The following is a 26,914-nucleotide window of genomic DNA, read 5'->3' as shown; positions in this document are numbered from 1 at the left end:
TGTGACTATGTTTTAGACCTTGTAAAATCTATAATATTTTTTGTAAATCTGCAATTTGGTGACATCTACATTTGTATATTCTAGACCTTGTAAAATCTACTGTAAATCTGTAATTTGGCTGTAACTATATTCTAGACCTTGTAAAATCTACTGTAATCTTTTCTGTAAATCTGTAATTTGGTGACGTCTATATTCTAGACCTTGTAAAATCTACTGTCAGTAATAAGTTTCTGTAAATCTGTAATTTGGCTGTAACTATATTATAGACCTTGTAAAATCTACTGTAATCTTTTCTGTAAATCTGTAATTTGGCTGTAACTACCTATATAATATATGTATATTATAGACATGGTAAAATCTATGATATTTTCTGTAAATCTATAATTTGGTGATAACTATATTCTAGACCTTGTAAGTGGTGATGTGGATCCAATTCTGGGTAAGATTTCATTCTAAACTGACCAAATTTAGATCTGCTGGGAATTTCCCTAAAGTAAACTTCATTTCCTTCTTTCCTTTGCAGTCTGGCATTTGATGATTACAGAAATTAACATGCATGATTTTATTGATTAACCATTAAATATTTAGTGTGCTGAAAACATGGACCTAAAACTTTTATGTAGAATTTTTATGCCTCTTGAAGTAGGGTATATATAGTAATGATGTTTCCTAGTTGTGTGCGAGACTATCTGCTGTCAACTTTTTGGCTGAAGGATGGCTTTAACCGATTTCTTATCTAAACTTGGTAGGCTTTTTATAATATCAATTTGTCTTATTATATTTCTTGGTGTTGTTATGTACATGTATTTAGATAAAAGAATGTTTGTCATGTTGTCATGGGACTGTTATATACTTACCTAGCGTCAGCTTTTATACATGTTACTTAGAATAACAATTGATTAACACTACTACAATGTATGAGATTATATCGCTTTGTAACCCATGACAACCATAATTAGACTGAGTGACTAATTCTGTAGATCTTGGACGTGCTGCTAATATCACAGCAATGGATATAAAATCTCTGATGATGTTTGGTTAGATGACATCATTGATGTCTCCCCTTCATCTAAGGGGAGAGATGATGTTAGGTTAGATGACATCATTGATGTCTCCCCTTCATCTAAAAGGAGATATGATGTTAGGTTATATGGCATCATTGATGTCTCCCCTTCATCTAATGGGAGAGAAGATAATAGGTTAGATGGCATCATTGATGTCTCCCCTTCATCTAAGGGGAGAGATGATGTTAGGTTAGATGACATCATTGATGTCTCCCCTTCATCTCACTGGAGAGATGATAATAGGTTAGATGGCATCATTGATGTCTCCCCTTCATCTAATGGGAGAGATGATGTTAGGTTAGATGGCATCATTGATGTCTCCCCATCATCTAAAGGGAGAGATGATGTTAGGTTAGATGGCATCATTGATGTCTCCCCTTCATCTAAGGGGAGAGATGATAATAGGTTAGATGGCATCATTGATGTCTCCCCATCATCTAAAGGGAGAGATGATGTTAGGTTAGATGGCATCATTGATGTCTCCCCTTCATCTAAGGGGAGAGATGATGTTAGGTTAGATGACATCATTGATGTCTCCCCTTCATCTCACTGGAGAGATGATAATAGGTTAGATGGCATCATTGATGTCTCCCCTTCATCTAATGGGAGAGATGATGTTAGGTTAGATGGCATCATTGATGTCTCCCCATCATCTAAAGGGAGAGATGATGTTAGGTTAGATGGCATCATTGATGTCTCCCCTTCATCTAAGGGGAGAGATGATAATAGGTTAGATGGCATCATTGATGTCTCCCCATCATCTAAAGGGAGAGATGATGTTAGGTTAGATGGCATCATTGATGTCTCCCCTTCATCTAAGGGGAGAGATGATGTAAAGTTAGATGGCATCATTGATGTCTCCCCTTCATCTAATGGGAGAGAAGATAATAGGTTAGATGGCATCATTGATGTCTCCCCTTCATCTAATGGGAGAGATGATGTTAGGTTAGATGGCATCATTGATGTCTCCCCATCATCTAAAGGGAGAGATGATGTTAGGTTAGATGGCATCATTGATGTCTCCCCTTCATCTAAGGGGAGAGATGATAATAGGTTAGATGGCATCATTGATGTCTCCCCATCATCTAAAGGGAGAGATGATGTTAGGTTAGATGGCATCATTGATGTCTCCCCTTCATCTAAGGGGAGAGATGATAATAGGTTAGATGGCGTCATTGATGTCTCCCCTTCATCTAAAGGGAGAGATGATAATAGGTTAGATGGCATCATTGATGTCTCCCCTTCATCTAAAAGGAGAGATGATAATAGGTTAAATGGCATCATTGATGTCTCCCTTTCATCTAATGGGAGATATGATAATAGGTTAGATGTCATCATTGATGTCTCCCCTTCATCTGTAGGGAGAGATGATGTTAGGTTAGATGGCATCATTGATGTCTCCCCTTCATCTAAAGGGAGAGATGATGTTAGGTTAGATGGCATCATTGATGTCTCCCTTTCATCTAATGGGAGATATGATAATAGGTTAGATGGCATCATTGATGTCTCCCCTTCATCTGTAGGGAGAGATGATGTTAGGTTAGATGGTATCATTGATGTCTCCCCTTCATCTAAATGGAGAGATGATGTTAGGTTAGATGTCATCATTGATGTCTCCCCTTCATCTAAATGGTGAGATGATAATAGGTTAGATGGCATCATTGATGTCTCCCCTTCATCTAAAGGGAGAGATGATAATAGGTTAGATGTCATCATTGATGTCTCCCCTTCATCTAAAGGGAGAGATGATAATCGGTTAGATGGCATCATTGATGTCTCCCTTTCATCTAATGGGAGATATGATAATAGGTTAGATGGTATCATTGATGTCTCCCCTTCATCTAAAGGGAGAGATGATAATAGGTTAGATGGCATCATTGATGTCTCCCCTTCATCTGTAGGGAGATAAATTTTCTTCTCATCCTTGTTTTTCTTCTCTTGCTCTGTCTAACCTGGTTTTGGGCTTGCCATAATTTTAGGATGTTTGTAGATGTCTTGATTAAACTTAAAATATAAATACACCACATACAGGTGTTGTGTAGTGCGCTTAAAATTAGGTCACTGTGACATTGACCTCAAAGTTCAAATAAGTACAAAATTTTCAGGACAATCGTGACCTTTGAACTATTGAGGATTTCCTTATGAAATTACAGACATAAATGCATCATCAGCCAGTCATGTGTATTGAACTAAAATTACCAGTAGGTAAATATGTACTGACCTCAAGGTCAAAGGTCAGATAACAAGGGAAGGCTATGATTTTTTTCATAGAAACAATTTTGTAGTTATTTAAGTTGTATTGAATGTATTGTGTATACAAAGTTTAAATAGTAGTGATTTTTACCAGTTATTTTTCATTGATTCATTAATAAAATTAATGTAAACAGAACACACATCATAATTCGTACTGATGTATGTAAATAACAGATTTATGTTCCTAAGAGTAACATTTTCCTGGACTAAGCGGAATGTACCCTCCTTAAATGTGAGTAAGTTTTACATGTATTCCTACTGTGTTAACAGATAAAGGTGTGCTATCTCTTGAGTCGAGATGCTACTTCCCCGAGACTCTCACAGACACGGTGAATGACCTGACGGAGACCACCGTGAAGGATTACACCTGGCAGGTGTTCTGTCTCTATACAGACTGGATAGATCTCGTCCTCTTCCATCAGAATATTACACCTGTCATCTCAAGGAGCGTGCCTAAGGGTCTAGGTAGGTAGAAGTGTGTCCCTAAGGTTCTGGTAGATAAAAAGTGTCCCCAAGGGTCTAGGTAGGTAGAAGTGTCCCTAAGGGTCTAGGTAGGTAGAAGTGTGTCCCTAAGGGTCTAGGTAGGTAGAAGTGTGTCCCTAAGGGTCTAGGTAGGTAGAAATGTGTCCCTAAGGGTCTAGGTAGGTAGAAGTGTGTCCCTAAGGGTCTAGGTAGGTAGAAATGTGTCCCTAAGGGTCTAGGTAGGTAGAAATGTGTCCCTAAGGGTCTAGGTAGGTAGAAGTGTCCCTAAGGGTCTAGGTAGGTAGAAGTGTCCCTAAGGGTCTAGGTAGGTAGAAGTGTCCCTAAGGGTCTAGGTAGGTAGAAGTGTCCCTAAGGGTCTAGGTAGGTAGAAGTGTGTCCCTAAGGGCCTAGGTAGGTAGAAGTGTGTCCCTAAGGGTCTAGGTAGGTAGAAGTGTCCCTAAGAGTCTAGGTAGGTAGAAATGTGTCCCTAAGGGTCTAGGCAGGTAGAAGTGTCCCTAAGAGTCTAGGTAGGTAGAAGTGTTCCTAAGGGTCTAGGTAGGTAGAAGTGTGTCCCTAAGGGTCTAGGTAGGTAGAAGTGTCCCTAAGGGTCTAGGTAGGTAGAAGTGTGTCCCTAAGGGTCTAGGTAGGTAGAAGTGTCCCTAAGGGTCTAGGTAGGTAGAAGTGTGTCCCTAAGGGTCTAGGTATGTAGAAGTGTCCCTAAGGGTCTAGGTAGGTAGAAGTGTGTCCCTAAGGGTCTAGGTAAGTAGAAGTGTCCCTAAGGGTCTGGGTAGGTAGAAGTGTGTCCCTAAGGGTCTAGGTAGGTAGAAGTGTGTCCCTAAGGGTCTAGGTAGGTAGAAGTGTGTCCCTAAGGGTCTAGGTAAGTAGAAGTGTCCCTAAGGGTCTGGGTAGGTAGAAGTGTGTCCCTAAGGGTCTAGGTAGGTAGAAGTGTGTCCCTAAGGGTCTAGGTAGGTAGAAGTGTGTCCCTAAGGGTCTAGGTAGGTAGAAGTGTGTCCCTAAGGGTCTAGGTAGGTAGAAGTGTCCCTAAGGGTCTAGGTAGGTAGAAGTGTGTCCCTAAGGGTCTAGGTAGGTAGAAGTGTGTCCCTAAGGGCCTAGGTAGGTAGAAGTGTCACTAAGGGTCTAGGTAGGTAGAAGTGTCCCTAAGGGTCTAGGTAGGTAGAAGTGTGTCCCTAAGGGTCTAGGTAGGTAGAAGTGTGTCCCTAAGGGTCTGGGTAGGTAGAAGTGTCCCTAAGGGTCTAGGTAGGTAGAAGTGTCCCTAAGGGTCTAGGTAGGTAGAAGTGTGTCCCTAAGGGTCTAGGTATGTAGAAGTGTGTCCCAAAGGGTCTGGTAGGTAGAAGTATCCCTAAGGGTCTAGGTAGGTAGAAGTGTCCCTAAGGGTCTAGGTAGGTAGAAGTGTGTCCCTAAGGGTCTAGGTAGGTAGAAGTGTCCCTAAGGGTCTAGGTAGGTAGAAGTGTCCCTAAGGGTCTGGGTAGGTAGAAGTGTCCCTAAGGGTCTTGGTAAGTAGAAGTGTCCCCAAGGGTCTGGTAGGTATGAGGTGTCCCTAAGGGTGTGGTAGGTAAAATGTGTCCCCAAGGGTGTGGTTGGTATGAGGTGTCCCTAAGGGTGTGGTAGGTAAAATGTGTCCCCAAGGGTCTGGTAGGTATGAGGTGTCCCTAAGGGTGTGGTAGGTAAAATGTGTCCCCAAGGGTGTGGTTGGTATGAGGTGTCTCCAAGTGTCATGGTAGATAAGAAGTGCACCAAAGGGTCTAGAAGGTAAAAATTGTCTCTGCAGGTCTGAGTAGGTAAGAAGGGTCTCCAAGAGTTTAGGTTGGTTTAAAGTGTGTCCCCAAGGGTCTAGACAGGTAAGAAGTGTATACAATGTTCTAGGTAGGTATGAAATGTCACTAAGGGTCTGGGTAGGTATGAAATGTCACTAAGGGTCTTGATAGGTAAGAAGTGTATGCAATGTTCTGGGTAGGTATAAAATGTCTTTGAGGGTCTGGATAGGTATAAAATGTCTTTGAGGGTCTGGGTAGGTATGAAATGTCACTAAGGGTCTGGGTAGGTATGAAATGTCACTAAGGGTCTGGGTAGGTATGAAATGTCACTAAGGGTCTGGGTAGGTATGAAATGTCTTTGAGGGTCTGGGTAGGTATAAAATGTCACTAAAGGTCTGGATAGGTATGAAATGTCTTTGAGGGTCTGGGTAGGTAAGAAATGTCTTTGAGGGTCTGGATAGGTATGAAATGTCTTTGAGGGTCTGGGTAGGTATGAAATGTCGCTAATTATTTTTCGTGGTCTTCTGTTTCATATACTGAGTGTTAATACTTTGATGTTCCTTATGTGACATCTATTTTGACAATTTCATGAAATGCTATATTGACTAATCTTTTATTTTTTATCCAGTAAACGTGTCTGTTGGCTGCAGACATATCTGGAAAGCATTTGACTCCAAACAGATACAGTCAGTATGTACGCTGTGTAATAACTGTGTTGAAAACGGTATTAACTGCCCCTGGAACGGTATTGTGGGAAGTTATATGCGAGAGTGTGGCTGTAAGACCAGTATCAGTGGCTGTCATGACTGTGGTATCTGTGAACGATGTGCAAAGGTCATCTGGGTAAGTATTAAAATAAAATCTGGTCAACTTAGAAAAGAATAAATTAAAGTCAGAAGCAATACAATTTTTTTTAACATAATGGTAGTAGGAGTTTCTCAGGAAGCTTAAGTCACAGACAAAATATCTCCCTTTGCTGTTTCGTCCTTTTGTATCCTTGGGCAAACCAATTTTCCGGGTTCTCTGGATATCATGGAAATGGGCTTTCAATGTGTTGTTCTGCACGCTATAGTACTACTGTCTCAAATTGACACTATCACAGCAATAAACACACCAAAGTAAGAGGATTATGTATGATGTTTTGGTAACTTACAAACACCTTCCCTAGCTATGTCTATTTTGATTTAGTATTAGGAACCTACAAGTGTACAGTAGTTGTAGTCATAGAAACGTAACACATGAGTTTCTACATGCTATATAAACCTTCCTGTGTTTATATTTACCTACCTGAAATTTTTTTTCTGACTCTCCTGACTTCGTTAACAGAGGATGCGCAGTGTGTTGAGACCGAATCCAATGGTGTCCACCAAGGAGGAGTTGCCTCCGGTACCCATGGATCCTGTGGCCTACAATGAAATCGAGATTACCAACCTCAGTGGTGTCCCACCCCGCATCTGTCTACGCGAGTAAATAACTTTATTATCTATATATTGTTAAGGTTTAATTTAATTTTCTTAATTCTTAATTTTTTTAATTTAGATATATCATATCTATGGAGAATTTTACCTTTCCTTAAATTGATCTATGACATTCATAGCTTATATTGTTTCTTGTTTTATGTAAATTATTAAATAATTTGGTAAAACTTGAATTATCAGCAAAATGTTTTATTTTAAGATTTATTTATTTTTTGTTGTTGTTGTAATTTTGTCTGTACTAAAAAATATGCAGGAGAGATTTCCTTAAAAAATTGCAGTGTAAATGATGGGTCGTTGGTGCGAGTCTTCCCTGGAATGGCAACCTTAGTCATGGAGGAAGATAAGGAAAAGCTGGAAAAGAAACTTAACAAGCTTGACCTACAGGAGACAAGCCCAAAACACAAGTACAGCAATAATGTGAAGGACACGATCAAACTACGCTTCTCAGACTTACTGGTGAGTTGGTGTGTCTTCTCAGACTTACTGGTGAGTTTGTGTGTCTTCTCAGACCTACTGGTGAGTTTGTGTGTCTTCTCAGACTTACTGGTGAGTTTGTGTGTCTACTCAGACTTACTGGTGAGTTTGTGTGTCTTCTCAGACCTACTGGTGAGTTTGTGTGTCTTCTCAGACCTACTGGTGAGTTTGTGTGTCTTCTCAGACTTACTGGTGAGTTTGTGTGTCTTCTCAGACTTACTGGTGAGTTTGTGTGTCTTCTCAGACCTACTGGTGAGTTTGTGTGTCTTCTCAGACCTACTGGTGAGTTTGTGTGTCTTCTCAGACCTACTGGTGAGTTTGTGTGTCTTCTCATACCTACTGGTGAGTTTGTGTGTCTTCTCAGACCTACTGGTGAGTTTGTGTGTCTTCTCAGACCTACTGGTGAGTTTGTGTGTCTTCTCAGACTTACTGGTGAGTTTGTGTCTTCTCAGACTTACTGGTGAGTTTGTGTGTCTTCTCAGACTTACTGGTGAGTTTGTGTGTCTTCTCAGACCTACTGGTGAGTTTGTGTGTCTTCTCAGACCTACTGGTGAGTTTGTGTGTCTTCTCAGACTTACTGGTGAGTTAGTTATCTGATCTGTGTGCCTTCACAGACTTACTGGTGAGTTTGTGTGTCTTCTCAGACTTACTGGTGAGTTAGTTATCTGATCTGCGTGCCTTCACAGACCTACTGGTGAGTTTGTGTGCCTTCTCAGACTTACTGGTGAGTTAGTTATCTGATCTGTGTGCCTCCACAGACTTACTGGTGAGTTAGTTATCTGATCTGTGTGCCTCCACAGACTTACTGGTGAGTTAGTTATCTGATCTGTGTGCCTCCACAGACTTACTGGTGAGTTAGTTATCTGATCTGTGTGCCTCCACAGACTTACTGGTGAGTTAGTTATCTGATCTGTGTGCTTCCACAGACTTACTGGTGAGTTAGTTATCTGATCTGTGTGCCTCACAGACTTACTGGTGAGTTAGTTATCTGATCTGTGTGCCTCCACAGACTTACTGGTGAGTTAGTTATCTGATCTGTGTGCCTCCACAGACTTACTGGTGAGTTAGTTATCTGATCTGTGTGCCTCCACAGACTTACTGGTGAGTTAGTTATCTGATCTGTGTGCCTTCACAGACTTACTGGTGAGTTAGTTATCTGATCTGTGTGCCTTTACAGACTTACTGGTGAGTTTGTGTGTCTTATCAGACTTACTGGTGAGTTTGTGTGTCTTATCAGACCTACTGGTGAGTTTGTGTGCCTTCTCAGACTTACTGGTGAGTTAGTTATCTGATCTGTGTGCCTTTACAGACTTACTGGTGAGTTAGTTATCTGATCTGTGTGCCTTTACAGACTTACTGGTGAGTTAGTTATCTGATCTGTGTGCCTTTACAGACTTACTGGTGAGTTAGTTATCTGATCTGTGTGCCTTACAGACTTACTGGTGAGTTAGTTATCTGATCTGTGTGCCTCCACAGACTTACTGGTGAGTTAGTTATCTGATCTGTGTGCCTTCACAGACTTACTGGTGAGTTAGTTATCTGATCTGTGTGCCTTCACAGACTTACTGGTGAGTTAGTTATCTGATCTGTGTGCCTTCACAGACTTACTGGTGAGTTAGTTATCTGATCTGTGTGCCTTTACAGACTTACTGGTGAGTTAGTTATCTGATCTGTGTGCCTTCACAGACTTACTGGTGAGTTAGTTATCTGATCTGTGTGCCTTCACAGACTTACTGGTGAGTTAGTTATCTGATCTGTGTGCCTTCACACAGACTTACTGGTGAGTTAGTTATCTGATCTGTGTGCCTTTACAGACTTACTGGTGAGTTAGTTATCTGATCTGTGTGCCTTTACAGACTTACTGGTGAGTTAGTTATCTGATCTGTGTGCCTCCACAGACTTACTGGTGAGTTAGTTATCTGATCTGTGTGCCTCCACAGACTTACTGGTGAGTTAGTTATCTGATCTGTGTGCCTCCACAGACTTACTGGTGAGTTAGTTATCTGATCTGTGTGCCTCCACAGACTTACTGGTGAGTTAGTTATCTGATCTGTGTGCCTCCACAGACTTACTGGTGAGTTAGTTATCTGATCTGTGTGCCTCCACAGACTTACTGGTGAGTTAGTTATCTGATCTGTGTGCCTCCACAGACTTACTGGTGAGTTAGTTATCTGATCTGTGTGCCTTCCACAGACTTACTGGTGAGTTAGTTATCTGATCTGTGTGCCTCCACAGACTTACTGGTGAGTTAGTTATCTGATCTGTGTGCCTCCACAGACTTACTGGTGAGTTAGTTATCTGATCTGTGTGCCTTTACAGACTTACTGGTGAGTTAGTTATCTGATCTGTGTGCCTTTACAGACTTACTGGTGAGTTAGTTATCTGATCTGTGTGCCTTCACAGACTTACTGGTGAGTTAGTTATCTGATCTGTGTGCCTTCACAGACTTACTGGTGAGTTAGTTATCTGATCTGTGTGCCTTCACAGACTTACTGGTGAGTTAGTTATCTGATCTGTGTGCCTTCACAGACTTACTGGTGAGTTAGTTATCTGATCTGTGTGCCTTTACAGACTTACTGGTGAGTTAGTTATCTGATCTGTGTGCCTCCACAGACTTACTGGTGAGTTAGTTATCTGATCTGTGTGCCTCCACAGACTTACTGGTGAGTTAGTTATCTGATCTGTGTGCCTTCCACAGACTTACTGGTGAGTTAGTTATCTGATCTGTGTGCCTCCACAGACTTACTGGTGAGTTAGTTATCTGATCTGTGTGCCTCCACAGACTTACTGGTGAGTTAGTTATCTGATCTGTGTGCCTCCACAGACTTACTGGTGAGTTAGTTATCTGATCTGTGTGCCTTCACAGACTTACTGGTGAGTTAGTTATCTGATCTGTGTGCCTTCACAGACTTACTGGTGAGTTAGTTATCTGATCTGTGTGCCTTCACAGACTTACTGGTGAGTTAGTTATCTGATCTGTGTGCCTTCACAGACTTACTGGTGAGTTAGTTATCTGATCTGTGTGCCTCCACAGACTTACTGGTGAGTTAGTTATCTGATCTGTGTGCCTTTACAGACTTACTGGTGAGTTAGTTATCTGATCTGTGTGCCTCCACAGACTTACTGGTGAGTTAGTTATCTGATCTGTGTGCCTCCACAGACTTACTGGTGAGTTAGTTATCTGATCTGTGTGCCTCCACAGACTTACTGGTGAGTTAGTTATCTGATCTGTGTGCCTTTACAGACTTACTGGTGAGTTAGTTATCTGATCTGTGTGCCTCCCACAGACTTACTGGTGAGTTAGTTATCTGATATGTGTGCCTTCACAGACTTACTGGTGAGTTAGTTATCTGATCTGTGTGCCTTTACAGACTTACTGGTGAGTTAGTTATCTGATCTGTGTGCCTTCACAGACTTACTGGTGAGTTAGTTATCTGATCTGTGTGCCTTCACAGACTTACTGGTGAGTTAGTTATCTGATCTGTGTGCCTTCACAGACTTACTGGTGAGTTAGTTATCTGATCTGTGTGCCTTTACAGACTTACTGGTGAGTTAGTTATCTGATCTGTGTGCCGTTACAGACTTACTGGTGAGTTAGTTATCTGATCTTTGTACCTACATAGACTTACTGGTGAGTTAGTTATCTGATCTGTGTGCCTTCACAGACTTACTGGTGAGTTAGTTATCTGATCTGTGTGCCTTCACAGACTTACTGGTGAGTTAGTTATCTGATCTGTGTGCCTTTACAGACTTACTGGTGCCTTTTGATGTAAGAGATCCTCATGTTTCATTTAGTTGTTGATGTTGGTTTACTTCAGATGGCAGTTTCTTGTTTAAAGTACTATGTTCATACTTTGCCATATTTTGCCAGTATTTGACAGGGTCTAGATCTGTATAGTTATAATAGTGATATTTTGCCAGTGTTTGACAGGGTCTAGATCTGTATAATTATAATAGTGATATTTTATCTAGAGTCCTACATATTTTTCAGTGTTTTTTTTAAAAAGCTGTAGATTTTGTTTACACAGACTTGGAATGAGCAGTTGTACCTTCTGATGTTATTTTTCTTGTACCTATTTTTTAGGGAGCTGTGCATTTGGCAGGAGGGGACATAACTACTTCCGAGGGTGAGATACAGGAATCTCGAATTGTGTACCATCCCACTATCTGTCGAGAGCTTCGTATCCATCACGAGACGGGGATCATCTGGTAAGTATCCAGGATATGTGATTAGAGTTCAAATGAATGACCTTGACACACTTTTAGAGCTATGATGTTTGTTCAAGCAACTTTTAATAACCAAAAGTCAAAGGATTTTGTTCTGTAACATGCTGGAGTGAAGGGCTTCCAAACATGTTCACATGAATAATTTTGAAACTTACAACTTGTAATTGTTTGTCAGATGGATCAAAAGTATGAAAAATATAGGTTCTTAAGACCTAGAGTAGGAACATATAGTTTACAGCAGAATTATCTTGATTATCTTGAACATTTCGCAAATAAAAGTTCAAACTGTCTGTGGAAGATCTGCAAGACATAAGATCTGAAATTAATGCACTTCATTTAGTATTATTGCATAGTGCATATAAGAATTATAAAAACAGATTCCGCCTTTTTTTTATCAGGAGTTGATTGGGAAAGGCCCACTGGGCCTCTTGCTTGTTTTGGAATCAGATACATTATGTGTTTTACAGTTCTAGTTTCTGTTGTAAGATATTGATAACAATGTTTATATATATATAAATACCGGGTACTTACAGCTACGACACCAACTCGCCGTCGATCCCTGTGGGGCAGTTTGTTGGACCAAGCCCTTTCTCCACGACCTTCACAGAGTTCTCATTCAGTAAGTAAATACATGTAGTGCGTATCACATGTAAGATTGTGGCTACATCCACAGGAATCTTCAAATAAAAAGATGTGCATGGATTTCCTTGATTTTATATGCCTGTATAAAACCTGTAAAACTGTAATTGGTGAATGATTGTAAAAGCTGTGAAAGATGTGGAAAGCTTCCTTAGTAATAATTAAAAACGGTTGTATATTCAGTGTGAAAGCTGTGAAAGATGCGGAAAGCTTCCTTAGTAATAATTAGAAACGGTTGTATATTCAGCGTGAAAGCTGTGAAAGATGCGGAAAGCTTCCTTAGTAATGATTAAAAACGGTTGTATATTCAGCCACTGAATCATAGATAACTATTTAACTAGTACTGACGCTTCTTTATATGTAGTTTTCAAGTCATGACCGAATCCTGTCTCTTAAGCATTTTATTTTAGCATTAACTTAAATGAAGGCTTCAATCTGATAATGAGAATACTACAGTAGAGAACTCCAGCTTTAAAAGGCTTTCAAAACAGGAGATATTTTGTTTATTACATAAATTCAACCATTTTTATTGCTTATAAAATCTTAATGAAAAATTGTATTATACTGAATCAATTCAGTTTTAAGGATAAAGATTGTATATATTCCTTGGTCCATTGATCCCTTTAACTTCCCTAGACATGATACCACAACAAATTGTTTATGAAAGCAGAAATTTTTCAGTGTTGTATTGAAATAAAATACTGTGATGTCCATTGCCTTACCATAGCTATTGCTCATTTTTTACAGAGGTGATGAACTTGGGTGTGAAAGGGACTATTGTGATTGGCATCTGTCCCAAGACCTACCCCGCGAACAGACAGCCTGGCTGGAACCGTTTCTCCATCGCCTATCATGGCGATGATGGCGGGTCAGTTTATGTATTTCATTATTTATGTTCAAACTCAAAATCAGGGGGAACAACTGTGATCAATTAGAGTTATATAGATCTCTTCTATGGTCTAAATTAGGGATCAAGTTACATTTTATACATGTAAAATAAAAATTTTATCCACTATCTCAACCATGGGTATAATAAGGATAATATTATTAATAAGTTATAATTCTCAATTGTTGGGCTTATATAATATACATCGATGTAGTGTAGCCAGGGCTTTTTCTCAATGGCTTGGGAAAGGGCCTTTTGGTCTCATTTTGGGAAGAAAATTGGTGAATTAGGAAAGATTTTTTCAGGAGTAAACTGCAAATTTTGGGAATTTGGCTTAAATATGAAATATTTTCAGTTGGGAATGGGGCCCATTAACGGCCCCAAAAAGCCCCCAGAAAAAGCCCTGGTAGCCCAACTGAAATGTATGCAGTTGATAAATTTTTACCTGTTGTGGAGGTTCATGGTCAGCCAACTATATGTGGTATGACTGCTTGATATGTGTCAGTATTTTGTGACTATACAATTATGATCTTCACTGATTTCCTTGTGTTTTCTTCATTATAGTGTTTTTATTGAGAGTGGCTACCCAAAGCAGTCAACACACAAGAACTTTACGGTTGGAGATATTATCAGGTGCCATCTTAATGTCACCGATCGCATGCTCTACTTCTACAAAAATGAGGAGGAGGTCAGTTTGCTAGATGTTGTAACTGCTATGTACGTTTGTTAACGTAACCGAATGTTATTGCTTGCAATTATGAAATAATAAATAAGTTACAGCTGATTACAAATAGATACATTTATTTATTTATATACAGCTGATTAATCCTGTACATTGACACTATGCACCGTTAGCCAATACTATATTACACATACTAGATATATATATATATTTTATATACACTACACTTATGAACAGCACCTAAAATCAGTCTGTAGCTTTCCACATGTCACACTTCATCATCTTACATTTGCCTCTTCATCCAATACAATGTTGTCCATGATCCTGAACAATGATTCCATATAGCTGATATGTAGTTCAGCTTCCACATGTCCTCATCTCCACAAAACATCACACAGATGTACCAGAAACACAGCCTGTCACAGGTCAAATCACATGACCTTAATATAAACGCTGGAATGGGTCGATATCATAAAGGTTTCCATAAATTACACATCAATATGTGTGTACCATACAGGTTTCCGTCAGTTACACATCAATATGTGTGTACCATACAGGTTTCCATCAGTTACACATCAATATGCGTGTACCATACAGGTTTCCATCAGTTACACATCAATATGTGTGTACCATACAGGTTTCCATCAGTTACACATCAATATGTGTGTACCATACAGGTTTCCATCAGTTACACATCAATATGTGTGTACCATACAGGGTTCCATAGATTCTGGCGTTCCTCAATGTCCCAACAGTAGGTAGACAACAGTAATGAAGCTCAGGATAGGCTTCCATAGATTCTGACGTCGTCAGCATTCACCATATCGTAGATATGACAGCGGAAAAAGCTACAACATAATAATAACATCCTATGACTAATTGTTATTTAACAATATACACAATAAGACTTATTAAAATATAACATTCTAAACTGTTTACTTTTACATTCCACAGCGTACAAACACGTACATACCTTACCGAGTAAACATACGCGAACACCCAGTTATCCCTGCATACATGTTCAATACATACACATTTAAGAATAACTTTTACTAATTATACACTTTAATATATCTAATCACTGACATTCTCCATAAGATATTCTAAACTGGGCCGTAAATAACTCACGCACACCCGATATAATACTCGTACTCACTCATCTCTGTGCATGCATTCCTTATACCTGTAAACGACTCGCTATCGATTACCTGACCTAAATCATATAATAGCTTTGCTATATACCAATAGATCGCTTATTGTATGATAAATACAGTACAGATATATCAATAAACTAACCTAAAATAAAGAAGACTTATTAATGAACTTACCGTGATCTGTATTTCACGCTGGTAAACCTGCACACCTGTATCACACCTGTATTTGAAATCTGTTTCCCACCTGTATACATGCGCAGTCGTCCACTTCCGTACTTACCTGAGTTAACTATCGTGCATGCACGCGCGGAATTCAAACTACATGTATGATATACTTACCAGCAAATGTTGATGTGTGACAACGTTAACGAATAGATTTACCTCCCTTTTGTTATCAGCCCCCATAAGTAGGTCACTGCAACCTATATCATGATCTTTTACCTCCATAGGGACTATATAATAAAGAGGTTGTGTCAGGAACAAGAAGTAGGTGGCCTTGAAGTAGGACACTGACCTTCAGAAAAAACTGACATCAGTGTACCAGTATATGTAATGATTTGGGGACCTACCTGTATAGCTGGACCATAGTTCTTACAGATAATAAACAATGCTGGAACTTTGGGGACAGTGCTGCATTTTGGGTTCAGCGCTTGCAAAAAGCTGGATTTTTAGTTCATTGCTGGAAAAGTGCATGAATTTTGGGTCATTTAATTGAATTTACTCACGATTGCTAGAAAAGTGCCGGAATTTATACTTCACTGCTGAAAACATGCTATTCCAGAATTTTTATAAATGAGTAATTAATCGCAAGAAAATCATGAAGTGATTTTAATCATCAGCATTATTTACTTTAATTTTCACTAATATTTAGATTCTAGTGTTTGATTATTTATTACAAGCCGTGTTTTGAGCAATTTTGTTATGTTGTATGGCTGTATTACTGTAAAACCAGTTACGGGGTGGGGGCAGTGATGTTTGAACAATATCACGTGGATAGTGACCATTTTGTGAAAAACTTCAGTTGTCTTACTCAGGAGTCCATGTTAGAATAGTTATTTAATTTTTGTTTGACAGATTTACAAGACGAAGGTAAACATACCACGAGATGGATACTACCCCTGTATTGGTATGCATTCATTAGGAGAGTGTGTCAAACTCCTACAGAAGGACCCCTGGCTTCCTAACGAGGCAAATGTAAGTACATGTACCTGGTGTGTTCTCCTTTCTCATGTACCTATCTCTTAATCTAGTAACTTCATACCTGTCAAGTGGACAAAACTGGAAAGGGAAAACCATCAGTTTTGAGGGCCTTTTTATACACAAGAGATGTTTTGGTTTATATGTTGATTGAAATTTGATAATTTTGTTGTTTAATCATCTTATTACAGTTCATGTATAGTGATCAAGAAGATTTTAAAAAGAACTGAGCAATGAAAATAATTATTGAAAATTTTATTTTCAAAATCGCAAATTTAAACAAATCTTTTGTGATAAAAATAAACTGGAGATTCCAGTCCAAAGCTGACAAATATGTTAGATATCTCCTAATGTATTTTTACCTGTCCTTTCATCAACTGAATGTAAGCAAAATATACTGACCTGTCAACTTACAATCCTAATGCCTCAATACTGGAATATATTTCAGGCATCCATCAAGCCTACCGCTTTTGACACCCACAAGTATGGCAACCTGTTGATCAGGTGAGTATAGTTGCTGTATAGTTGATTTGTAGGAAAAGTGCCACAATGTGTTGATGTGGAGTAAAGGTTTGTGGGGAAAAGTGCCACAAGGTGTTGATGTGGAGTAAAGGTTTGTGGGGGAAAAGTGCCACAATGTGTTGATGTGGAGTAAAGGTTTGGGGGGAAAAGTGCCACAAGGTGTTGATGTGGAGTAAAGATTTGTGGGGGAAAAGTGCCACAATGTGTTGATGTGGAGTAAAGATTTGTGGGGAAAAGTGCCACGATGTGTTGATGTGGAGTAAAGATTTGTGGGGAAAAGTGCCACAATGTGTTGATGTGGAGTAAAGGTTTGGGGGGGAAAAGTGACACAATGTGTTGATGTGGAGTAAAGATTTGTGGGGAAAAGTGCCACAATGTGTTGATGTGGAGTAAAGGTTTGGGGGGAAAAGTGACACAATGTGTTGATGTGGAGTAAAGATTTGTGGGGAAAAGTGCCACAATGTGTTGATGTGGAGTAAAGGTTTTAGGGAAAGGTGCCACAAGGTGTTGATGTGGAGTAAAGGTTTGTGGGGAAAAGTGGCACAAGGTGTTGCTATGGAGTTATTACATTTAAATTATAGTTTCTATGTTGTATCACAACAACAACAACAAAAACAAGGTTAATTAGTTTAGAAGTATTATTAAAGGTCATTGAGCCTCGTGTATTAACTGCTAATTAAGGTCCTTGAGCCTTGTGTATTAACTGTTTTACTTCCTTCTTTAAAGTCCTGCTCGCACGATAGCCCTGAAGAAGATGGGTAGCCGTGGTCATGTTGGGTGGATTGTTCTACATAACCCCACCAAGGACAAAATTGGCTACAAGGTAAATATGTCATAATCATATTCATTATCTGTACAGTACATTCACGTAATCTATCTTTGTACAGCTCTGATGTTACAAAAAGTCTCATATCATGAGCCAAATCCAGTTATCTGATTGGTTCCATAGAAAATGGCTAGGGAAATCTAACCAATCAGAGACATTGTTTGATTTGTTCTTTGGTTTCATCTTGGTATACTGTCTCTATTTTCCAGACAAAGAAAGGCTTCATTAATAAGAAGCATTTTGATTGGTTGATAAAAATATGAATATTCATATATAAGCAAAGGTTTTCAAGTCAGTGCTCCCAACTGAAATAGAGTAAAGAGATGACTCTGTGATGGCTGATATGTTGACAATTGCTTTTTAAATCTTAGGTAAACTGTCATTCTGAACAAGCCTATAATCGCCGATTGACATCTGTTGTTAGTAAGAATCTTGTTCAGCACAATATTATACAAATGCAGACTTTGGTTTAGGGCAATCCATGGTTTTACAGACCTGACCTGACAATATTCACCGAGGCAGAAGGCCAATGGGAATATAGTTCAGGGCAGGTCCGTAAAACCATGGATTGCCAAAAACTTAAGTCTGCATTTACTTTATTATATGATTTATATTAATCCAAAAACAAAACTAAAAAACTTACAAAGTTCTTTCAAAATATCTCCCCACATCACCTGGAGGTCAACAGAACGTTTCGCCAGGTCCTTGGAACTCTGCTAAAAATACATCTCAGGCCAGATGACATAATTTCTATTTTTAGCAGGAGTCAATATAAGATTCCACTGACCTGACAAAACATTATAATGACTCCTAGGTGTTGTCATGAGGTATTTCCAAGTAAATAATTGATGTCATGTGATCTCATTAGTCGACCAATGAGTGATAGTGTTGCATACCAATCATTTGATAAAATGTGGCATATTGTCTTGTTGGTCAGATTGCTGAGGATTCAACTGCAGTGGACAGGAAGTATTATATTGGATTACTGGATCCTGCAGAAACAAAGGCCTTCGATTTAAAACCAAGTAAGTGTGTGAAAGTATCTACAACCTCCATCTTCAGACCTCTATGTACAACTTGTAATTGCTGATTGACTTGTAAGCTTGTAATTAGTCCCCTACTGGTGAAACCAGGGGATATAAACTTCTTTCTTCAGTATGAGTCGCTACTGATCAAGTTCAAGTTTCAGGGTTTTTGGGTCAAGGTCAAGGTCACTGTTTATTTCTAGCTAGATCCGGTAGGGGACATGTATTGCTTTATAGCAATACCAAGCATGCTTTAGCTTGTTATTAATGCTCTATTAACTTGAGCAAGTCTAACATTCTATTCATTTATCAGTTTAGTATGATCTGCTTTGAAAAAATTGAATCCCACTGTTTTTTTGACTTATGTATATCTATTTGTCATCGATTGATGCAAAACACTTCAAAAGTTGGTTAACTGATCCAATCTTTAATGAAACTCATTTTACTCTTAAGATTTTCCTGCTGTCACACATCAAATCATCAACTGGATTGCTCTGGAAAAGTCAAAGACATATACAAATGAGTTCCTGGAAGAACAATTCCAAGTGGCTGATGACAACATATACACACACAGGTTAGGTGATCAGTAGCCAGATACTGTGTTACCATTGTAATGATACACTTACATTACAGTAATTATGTTACCATTGTAATGATACACTTACATTACAGTAATTATGTTACCATTGTAATGATACACTTATATTACAGTAATTATGTTACCATAGCTACAACTTATATTACAGTAATTATGTTACCATAGCTACAAATCACTTTTTTAAATTTGTGTCACCATAACTTTGATATACTTATACATGTATTAAGTGTGTTGCCACAGTAAACTTACTTGTTCTAATAGTGTTACCATATTCATATTACGCATCACTGTCAATGTTAATGTTGCGCCCCATTCTGTTGCTCATTAGTGTATTCATGTAAAATATACATTGTTGTACTTTTGTATGCCGCCTTTCTACACTAAAAACTGAAGAGTTCCGATATCGGGACATGAACATTAATATTGATCGGAGTTTTTCTAAAAGTGCAACCTTGTATAAAACTTTAAAAGATATGAAATGATACTTTTGGGATAGGAAATTATCTCATTGATGTAGATTTTGCTGTGCACTTGAATGATTTCCGTGACAAATAGTGGAATAGTTAGATTATAAAGCCAAAAACAAATAGTGGAATAGTTAGGTTATAAAGCCAAAAATGCCGTAGTTGGGACTTTCCGCCATTGCCAGTAAATCAATGTTTTTGAAGGGAGTTGTTAAAATCAATCAGATGCATAGGATTTTTCAGATGCATATTGATATACCTGAGAGGGCTGTGATAATGATAATAAATTGTTATGTTGTAGATTGCAGATGAGAAGTTTAACTGCCTCCACCGACCTTGACATAGAAGAGTTACCTCTAGTGAAAGATGACCCAAACCCAAAGACCAAGGTAACAGACATAGTCATCATGTTAATATTGCGGTTATTTATAGAGAAGCCAGTAAGTGTTAGCACCCCTGTCGGTACCTATGGCAGCTTATACTATGGTTTATCAATTTTCATCATGTACTGGTCTGAATTGCTAAACAGAATTCACCAATTTTACTGGAAACAGCTGTAAGTGATTGGAATTAGAACTTAGATCAGGAAGGGGTTAATATCAGGGTGCTGATTAATGAAGATCTGGGACCAAAAGGAGTGATAAATAGCAACTTCGTTGGAACAGTGTGATCGATATATTTTATGTACCTAGTAATATTTCAGATATATAGAAACCAAGGAGATGACTTCCAAGGCTTCAGGGGCCGGGGTGGCCGAGTGGTTAATGTGTCTCAACACTTCATCACTAGCCCTCCAACCTCTGGGTTGCGAGTTCGAAACCTACGTGGGGCAGTTGCCAGGTACTGACTGTGGACCGGTGGTTTTTCTCCTGGTACTCCGGCTTTCCTCCGCCTCCAAAACCTGGCATGTCCTTAAATGACCCTGGCTGTTAATAGGACGCAAAACAAAAACAAAACAAACAAAAACTTCCAAGGCACAAGAGCCATGGCAAAAAAGTAATGATATGGAAACTGACAGGATTCCTCCCTATACCATTAACTGGTCTGAGATAGTCACTCAACAAGATTGGATTTGAGGTAAAACCCAGATCTATCATTTATCAATATCAAATCTCACAAAAGATTATCCTGTTTTATTTGCAGAGAAAGATATGTCTGGAAGTGTACAAAAACCAGACCCTGGTAGAAAAATACTGGATCAACATTGGATCGTATCGACTGGAGCTTCCATCAGTAGACAAGATTGGCCACTGTTTGGTGAAGTCTCCTAAGTGTCCAGTAAGTCAGACTTAAGTAGAATTTACCTGTAATTGTCAGTCTTAAAGGTGGTCGGAACCAATTAACGTAATGAAATATAATGGGAAAATATGTCACATATAAATACAGTTTGTCTCCTGATGTCCATTCCTCCTTTCATTGATTTAATTAAACAATCTAGTGTCCAGCTTGACCAGTAAAATACTTCCAGTTCAAACGCCGTTACTGGACTTTATATTTCTGACTGCCTATCCAGAACATAAGTATAACCTTTGATGGCTTGTTGTACATTGTAGAGCTTCCTGTATCCTCCTGCGCTCCAAAAGGGGATGAAGATTGTAGTGAAGGTGGACAAGTAAGTGTTCCGATATTTGAATTGAAGTTGGTCAGCAGCATAGGAGACTGTAATAAAACAGGAAATTAGTATTATAAGTTAGCAAGCAAGTTTATTTGCAAACCAAAAAAAAAGTAACACTTTCATCACTAGTATATATCTACATTCAGAGGATATTACATAATAACACGAGGAGGTATTAAAATGTTAGTGTGTCTTGTAAAGTGTGATTCTTATACATCAAAATTTGGTATAATGTTATGGTGGTATAATGGTATGGTGGTATAATGGTACGGTGGTATAATGGTATGGTGGTATAATGGTACGGTGGTATAATGGTACAGTGGTATAATGGTAGGGTGGTATAATGGTAGGATGGTATAATGGTAGGGTGGTATAATGGTATGGTGGTATAATGGTAGGGTGGTATGGTGGTATAATGGTAAGGTGGTATAATGGTAGGATGGTATAATGGTAGGGTGATATAATGGTACGGTGGTATAATGGTAGGGTGATATAATGGTACGGTGGTATAATGGTATGGTGGTATAATGGTCGGATGGTATAATAGTAGGGTGGTATTATAGTAGGGTGGTATAATGGTATGGTGGTATAACGGTAGGGTGGTATAATGGTATGGTGGTATAATGGTAGGGTAGTATAATGGTATGGTGGTATAATGGTATAGTGATATAATGGTATGGTGATATAATGGTAGGGTGGTATAATGGTATGGTGGTATGATGGTATGGTGGTATAATGGTATGGTGGTATAATGATATAATGGTATAATGGTATGGTGGTATAATGGTACGATGGTATAATGGTATGGTGGTATAATGATATAATGGTATAATGGTATGGTGGTATAATGGTACGATGGTATAATGGTATGGTGGTATAATGGTATGGTGGTATAATGATATAATGGTATAATGGTAGGGTGGTATAATAGTAGGGTGGTATTATAGTATGGTGGTATAACGGTATGGTGGTATAATGGTATGGTGGTATAATGGTATGGTGGTATAATGGTATGGTGGTATAATGGTAGGGTGGTATAATGGTATGGTGGTATAATGGTAGGGTGGTATAATGATATGGTGGTATGATGATATGGTGGTATAATGGTAGGGTGGTATAATGGTAGGGTGGTATAATGGTAGGGTGTTAATTAGCTATAAGGGTGGTCTAATGGTAGGGTGGTATAATGGTAGGTGTGGTACTTATAGTAGGTGTGGTATAATTGTACGGTGGTATAATGAGTATAATGGTATGGTGGTATACTGGTACGATGGTATAATGGTATGGTGTTATAATGGTCGATGGTCATACTGGTATACGGGATGGGTATAATGGTATGGTGGTATAATGATATAATGGTATAATGGTATGGTGGTATAATGGTACGATGGTATAATGGTATGGTGGTATAATGGTATGGTGGTATAATAGTAGGGTGGTATTATAGTATGGTGGTATAACGGTATGGTGGTATAATGGTATGGTGGTATAATGGTAGGGTGGTATAATGGTATGGTGGTATAATGGTATGGTGATATAATGGTATGGTGGTATAATGGTAGGGTGGTATAATGGTATGGTGGTATAATGGTAGGGTGGTATAATGATATGGTGGTATGATGATATGGTGGTATGATGGTATGGTGGTATAATGGTAGGGTGGTATAATGGTATGGTGGTATAATGGCATGGTGGTATAATGGTAGGGTGGTATAATGGTATGGTGATATAATGGTAGGGTGGTATAATGATATGGTGGTATGATGATATGGTGGTATAATGGTATGGTGGTATAATGGTGGTATAATGGTAGGGTGGTATAATGGGATGGTGGTATAATGGTATGGTGGTATAATGGTATGGTGATATAATAGTATGGTGGTATAACGGTATGGTGGTATAATGGTATGGTGGTATAATGGTAGGGTGGTATAATGATATGGTGGTATGATGATATGGTGGTATAATGGTATGGTGGTATAATGGTAGGGTGGTATAATGGTAGGGTGGTATAATGGTATGGTGGTATAATGGCATGGTGGTATAATGGTAGGGTGGTATAATGGTATAGTGATATAATGGTAGGGTGGTATAATGATATGGTGGTATGATGATATGGTGGTATAATGGTAGGGTGGTATAATGGTAGGGTGGTATAATGGTATAATGGTAGGGTGGTATAATGGTATGGTGGTATAATGGTAGGGTGGTATAATGGTATGGTGGTATAATGGTAGGGTGGTATAATGGTACGGTGGTATAATGCTATGGTGGTATAATGGTAAGGTGGTATAATGGTATGTTGTTATAATGGTATAGTGTTATAATGGTATGGTGGTATAATGGTATAATGGTATAATGGTATGGTGGTATAATGGTAGGGTGGTATAATGGTAGGGTGGTATAACGGTATGGTGGTATAATGGTAGTGGGGTATAATGGTATGGTGATATAATGGTATGGTGATATAATGGTAGGTTGGTATAATGGTATGGTGATATAATGGTAGGTTGGTATAATGGTATGGTGGTATAATGGTATGGTGGTATAATGGTATGGTGGTATAATGGTAGGGTGGTATAATGGTATGGTGGTATAATGGTATGGTGGTATAATGGTATGGTGGTATAATGGTAGGGTGGTATAATGGTATGGTGGTATAATGGTAGGGTGGTATAATGGTAGGGTGGTATAATGGTATGGTGGTATAATGGTATGGTGGTATAATGGTATGGTGGTATAATGGTAGGGTGGTATAATGGTAGGGTGGTATAACGGTATGGTTGTATAATGGTAGTGGGTATAATGGTATGGTGGTTTAATGGTATGTTGGTATAATGGTAGGGTGGTATAATGGTATGGTGGTATAATGGTAGGGTGGTATAATGGTAGGGTGGTGTAATGGTATGGTGGTATAATGTTATGGTGATATAATGGTATGGTGGTATAATGATAGGGTGGTATAATGGTATGGTGGTATAATGGTAGGGTAGTATAATGGTATGGTGGTATAATGTTATGGTGGTATAATGGTATGGTGGTATAATGGTAGGGTAGTATAATGGTATGGTGGTATAATGGTATGGTGGTATAATGTTATGGTGGTATAATGGTATGGTGGTATAATGGTAGGGTAGTATAATGGTATGGTGGTATAATGGTATGGTGGTATAATGGTATGGTGGTATAATGGTATGGTGGTATAATGGTATGGTGGTATAATGGTATGGTGGTATAATGGTAGGGTGGTATAATGGTATGGTGATATAATAGTAGGGTGGTATAATGGTATGGTGGTATAATGGTATGGTGGTATAATGGTAGGGTGGTATAATGGTAGGGTGGTATAGTGATATAATGGTATGGTGATATAATGGTAGGGTGGCATAATGGTATGGTGGTATAATGGTATGGTGGTATAATAGTAGGGTGGTATAATGGTATGGTGATATAATGGTATGGTGATATAATGGTAGGGTGGTATAATGGTATGGTGGTATAATGGTATGGTGGTATAATGGTAGGGTGGTATAATGGTAGGGTGATATAATGGTAGGGTGGTATAATGGTATGGTGGTATAATGGTAGGGTGGTATAATGGTTTGGTGGTATAATGGTAGGGTGATATAATGGTAGGGTGGTATAATGGTATAATAGTAGGGTGGTATAATGGTATGGTGGTATAATGGTATGGTGATATAATGGTAGGGTGGTATAACGGTATGGTGGTATAATGGTAGGGTGATATAATGGTAGGGTGGTATAATGGTAGGGTGGTATAATGGTATGGTGGTATAATGGTTTGGTGGTATAATGGTAGGGTAGTATAATGGTATGGTGGTATGATGGTATGGTGGTATAATGGTAGGGTGGTATAATGGTATGGTGGTATAATGGTAGGTTGGTATAATGGTAGGGTGGTATTTGCTGTGTGTTTATTCCTTTATGGGATTTGTATCATTTGTAACAAAAAGGTACGGTAACTTATAATGGAATTAAAAATAAATCACAATGGGTTCCCAAGATGGCTACTGCCGCCGCTCACTTCAAACATAAAAACCTATCATTTTCCTTTTTTAAACCAAACAGATGTAAAATCAATTCCTGAATATTTCCATCAAACATTGACACGATTTTTAAAATATCATCACAAATGAGAGTCACTGTAGAGTCCCTGTCTTGTTTTAACAAAAAAATACATTTGCATGACAAATGAAGAATCACAGTATTTATATTCACTTGATATAAGAAATTGCATTACATTTTGGTACGGGACAGGCATATATTTTTTGCCCCGCGGTACTCTTGTCTTTCTTTTGAATTTGATGCTAATTAAGTATACAAATAATCAAGATCGCTTTAATAAGTTTCTAATTGGTGACCTTACAGTGACCTTGCCGAGGCTGTCATTACCGAGATGTATGAGGGTGGAGGATACTGCCTGGACTACATGCCTGAGGGCAAAAATGAACTGGAGACATTGTGCTTTGAGCAAAGTTCTGGTCTTGGTATCAGTAGCTCTGAGTGGCAGGATGATGCCAATGTTCTGTTACTTAAACTTGATCGTAAGTGTTCAACATTTGTCTGTCCGAACTTGATCGTAAGTGTTCAACATTTGTCTGTCCGAACTTGATCGTAAGTGTTAAACATTTTTCTGTCAAAACTTGATCGTAAGTGTTAAACATTTGTCTGTCCGAACTTGATCGTAAGTGTTAAACATTTGTCTGTCCGAACTTGATCGTAAGTGTTCAACATTTGTCTGTCCGAACTTGATCGTAAGTGTTCAACATTTGTCTGTCCGAACTTGATCGTAAGTGTTCAACATTTGTCTGTCCGAACTTGATCTTAAGTGTTCAACATTTGTCTGTCAAAACTTGATGGTAAGTGTTCAACATTTGTCTGTCCGAACTTGATCGTAAGTGTTCAACATTTGTCTGTCAAAACTTGATCGTAAGTGTTCAACATTTGTCTGTCAAAACTTGATGGTAAGTGTTCAACATTTGTCTGTCCGGACTTGATCGTAAGTGTTCAACATTTGTCTGTCAAAACTTGATCGTAAGTGTTCAACATTTGTCTGTCCGAACTTGATCGTAAGTGTTCAACATTTGTCTGTCAAAACTTGATCGTAAGTGTTCAACATTTGTCTGTCCGAACTTGATCGTAAGTGTTCAACATTTGTCTGTCAAAACTTGATCGTAAGTGTTCAACATTTGTCTGTCCGAACTTGATCGTAAGTGTTCAACATTTGTCTGTCAAAACTTGATCGTAAGTGTTCAACATTTGTCTGTCCGAACTTGATCGTAAGTGTTAAACATTTTTCTGTCAAAACTTGATCGTAAGTGTTCAACATTTGTCTGTCAAAACTTGATGGTAAGTGTTCAACATTTGTCTGTCAAAACTTGATAGTAAGTGTTCAACATTTGTCTGTCAAAACTTGATAGTAAGTGTTCAACATTTGTCTGTCAAAACTTGATGGTAAGTGTTAAACATTTTTCTGTCAAAACTTGATCATAAGTGTTCAACATTTGTCTGTCAAAACTTGATGGTAAGTGTTCAACATTTGTCTGTCAAAA

The 26,914-nt window shown here is 38.6% G+C and overlaps 1 protein-coding gene across 2 annotated transcripts in view; it reads left to right on the top strand.

The window, feature by feature from the left end:
* Positions 1-26,914, top strand: part of LOC117329409 — a 74,567-nt gene that overhangs the window by 9,762 nt on the left and 37,891 nt on the right. Inside the window, exons 12-29 of one of the 2 annotated variants that reach the window (XM_033887353.1) lie at positions 407-439; positions 3,588-3,782; positions 6,183-6,397; positions 6,881-7,020; positions 7,311-7,488; positions 11,591-11,715; positions 12,267-12,352; positions 13,120-13,240; positions 13,823-13,946; positions 16,169-16,288; positions 16,740-16,795; positions 17,540-17,636; positions 18,577-18,664; positions 19,118-19,238; positions 20,028-20,115; positions 20,870-21,004; positions 21,280-21,338; positions 25,731-25,906. In XM_033887353.1, coding sequence (XP_033743244.1) covers positions 407-439; positions 3,588-3,782; positions 6,183-6,397; positions 6,881-7,020; positions 7,311-7,488; positions 11,591-11,715; positions 12,267-12,352; positions 13,120-13,240; positions 13,823-13,946; positions 16,169-16,288; positions 16,740-16,795; positions 17,540-17,636; positions 18,577-18,664; positions 19,118-19,238; positions 20,028-20,115; positions 20,870-21,004; positions 21,280-21,338; positions 25,731-25,906 — 2,157 coding nt within the window. The remainder of the gene's footprint in view (positions 1-406; positions 440-3,587; positions 3,783-6,182; positions 6,398-6,880; positions 7,021-7,310; positions 7,489-11,590; positions 11,716-12,266; positions 12,353-13,119; positions 13,241-13,822; positions 13,947-16,168; positions 16,289-16,739; positions 16,796-17,539; positions 17,637-18,576; positions 18,665-19,117; positions 19,239-20,027; positions 20,116-20,869; positions 21,005-21,279; positions 21,339-25,730; positions 25,907-26,914) is intronic. The other variant, XM_033887354.1, reaches the window with a different exon arrangement.

The sequence above is a fragment of the Pecten maximus genome, chromosome 6 (assembly GCF_902652985.1).
Source record: "Pecten maximus chromosome 6, xPecMax1.1, whole genome shotgun sequence".
NCBI classification, from domain to species: Eukaryota; Metazoa; Mollusca; class Bivalvia; order Pectinida; family Pectinidae; genus Pecten; species Pecten maximus.
Note: the sequence above shows the minus strand (reverse complement) of the source record. Positions and strands in the feature narration are given on the sequence as shown.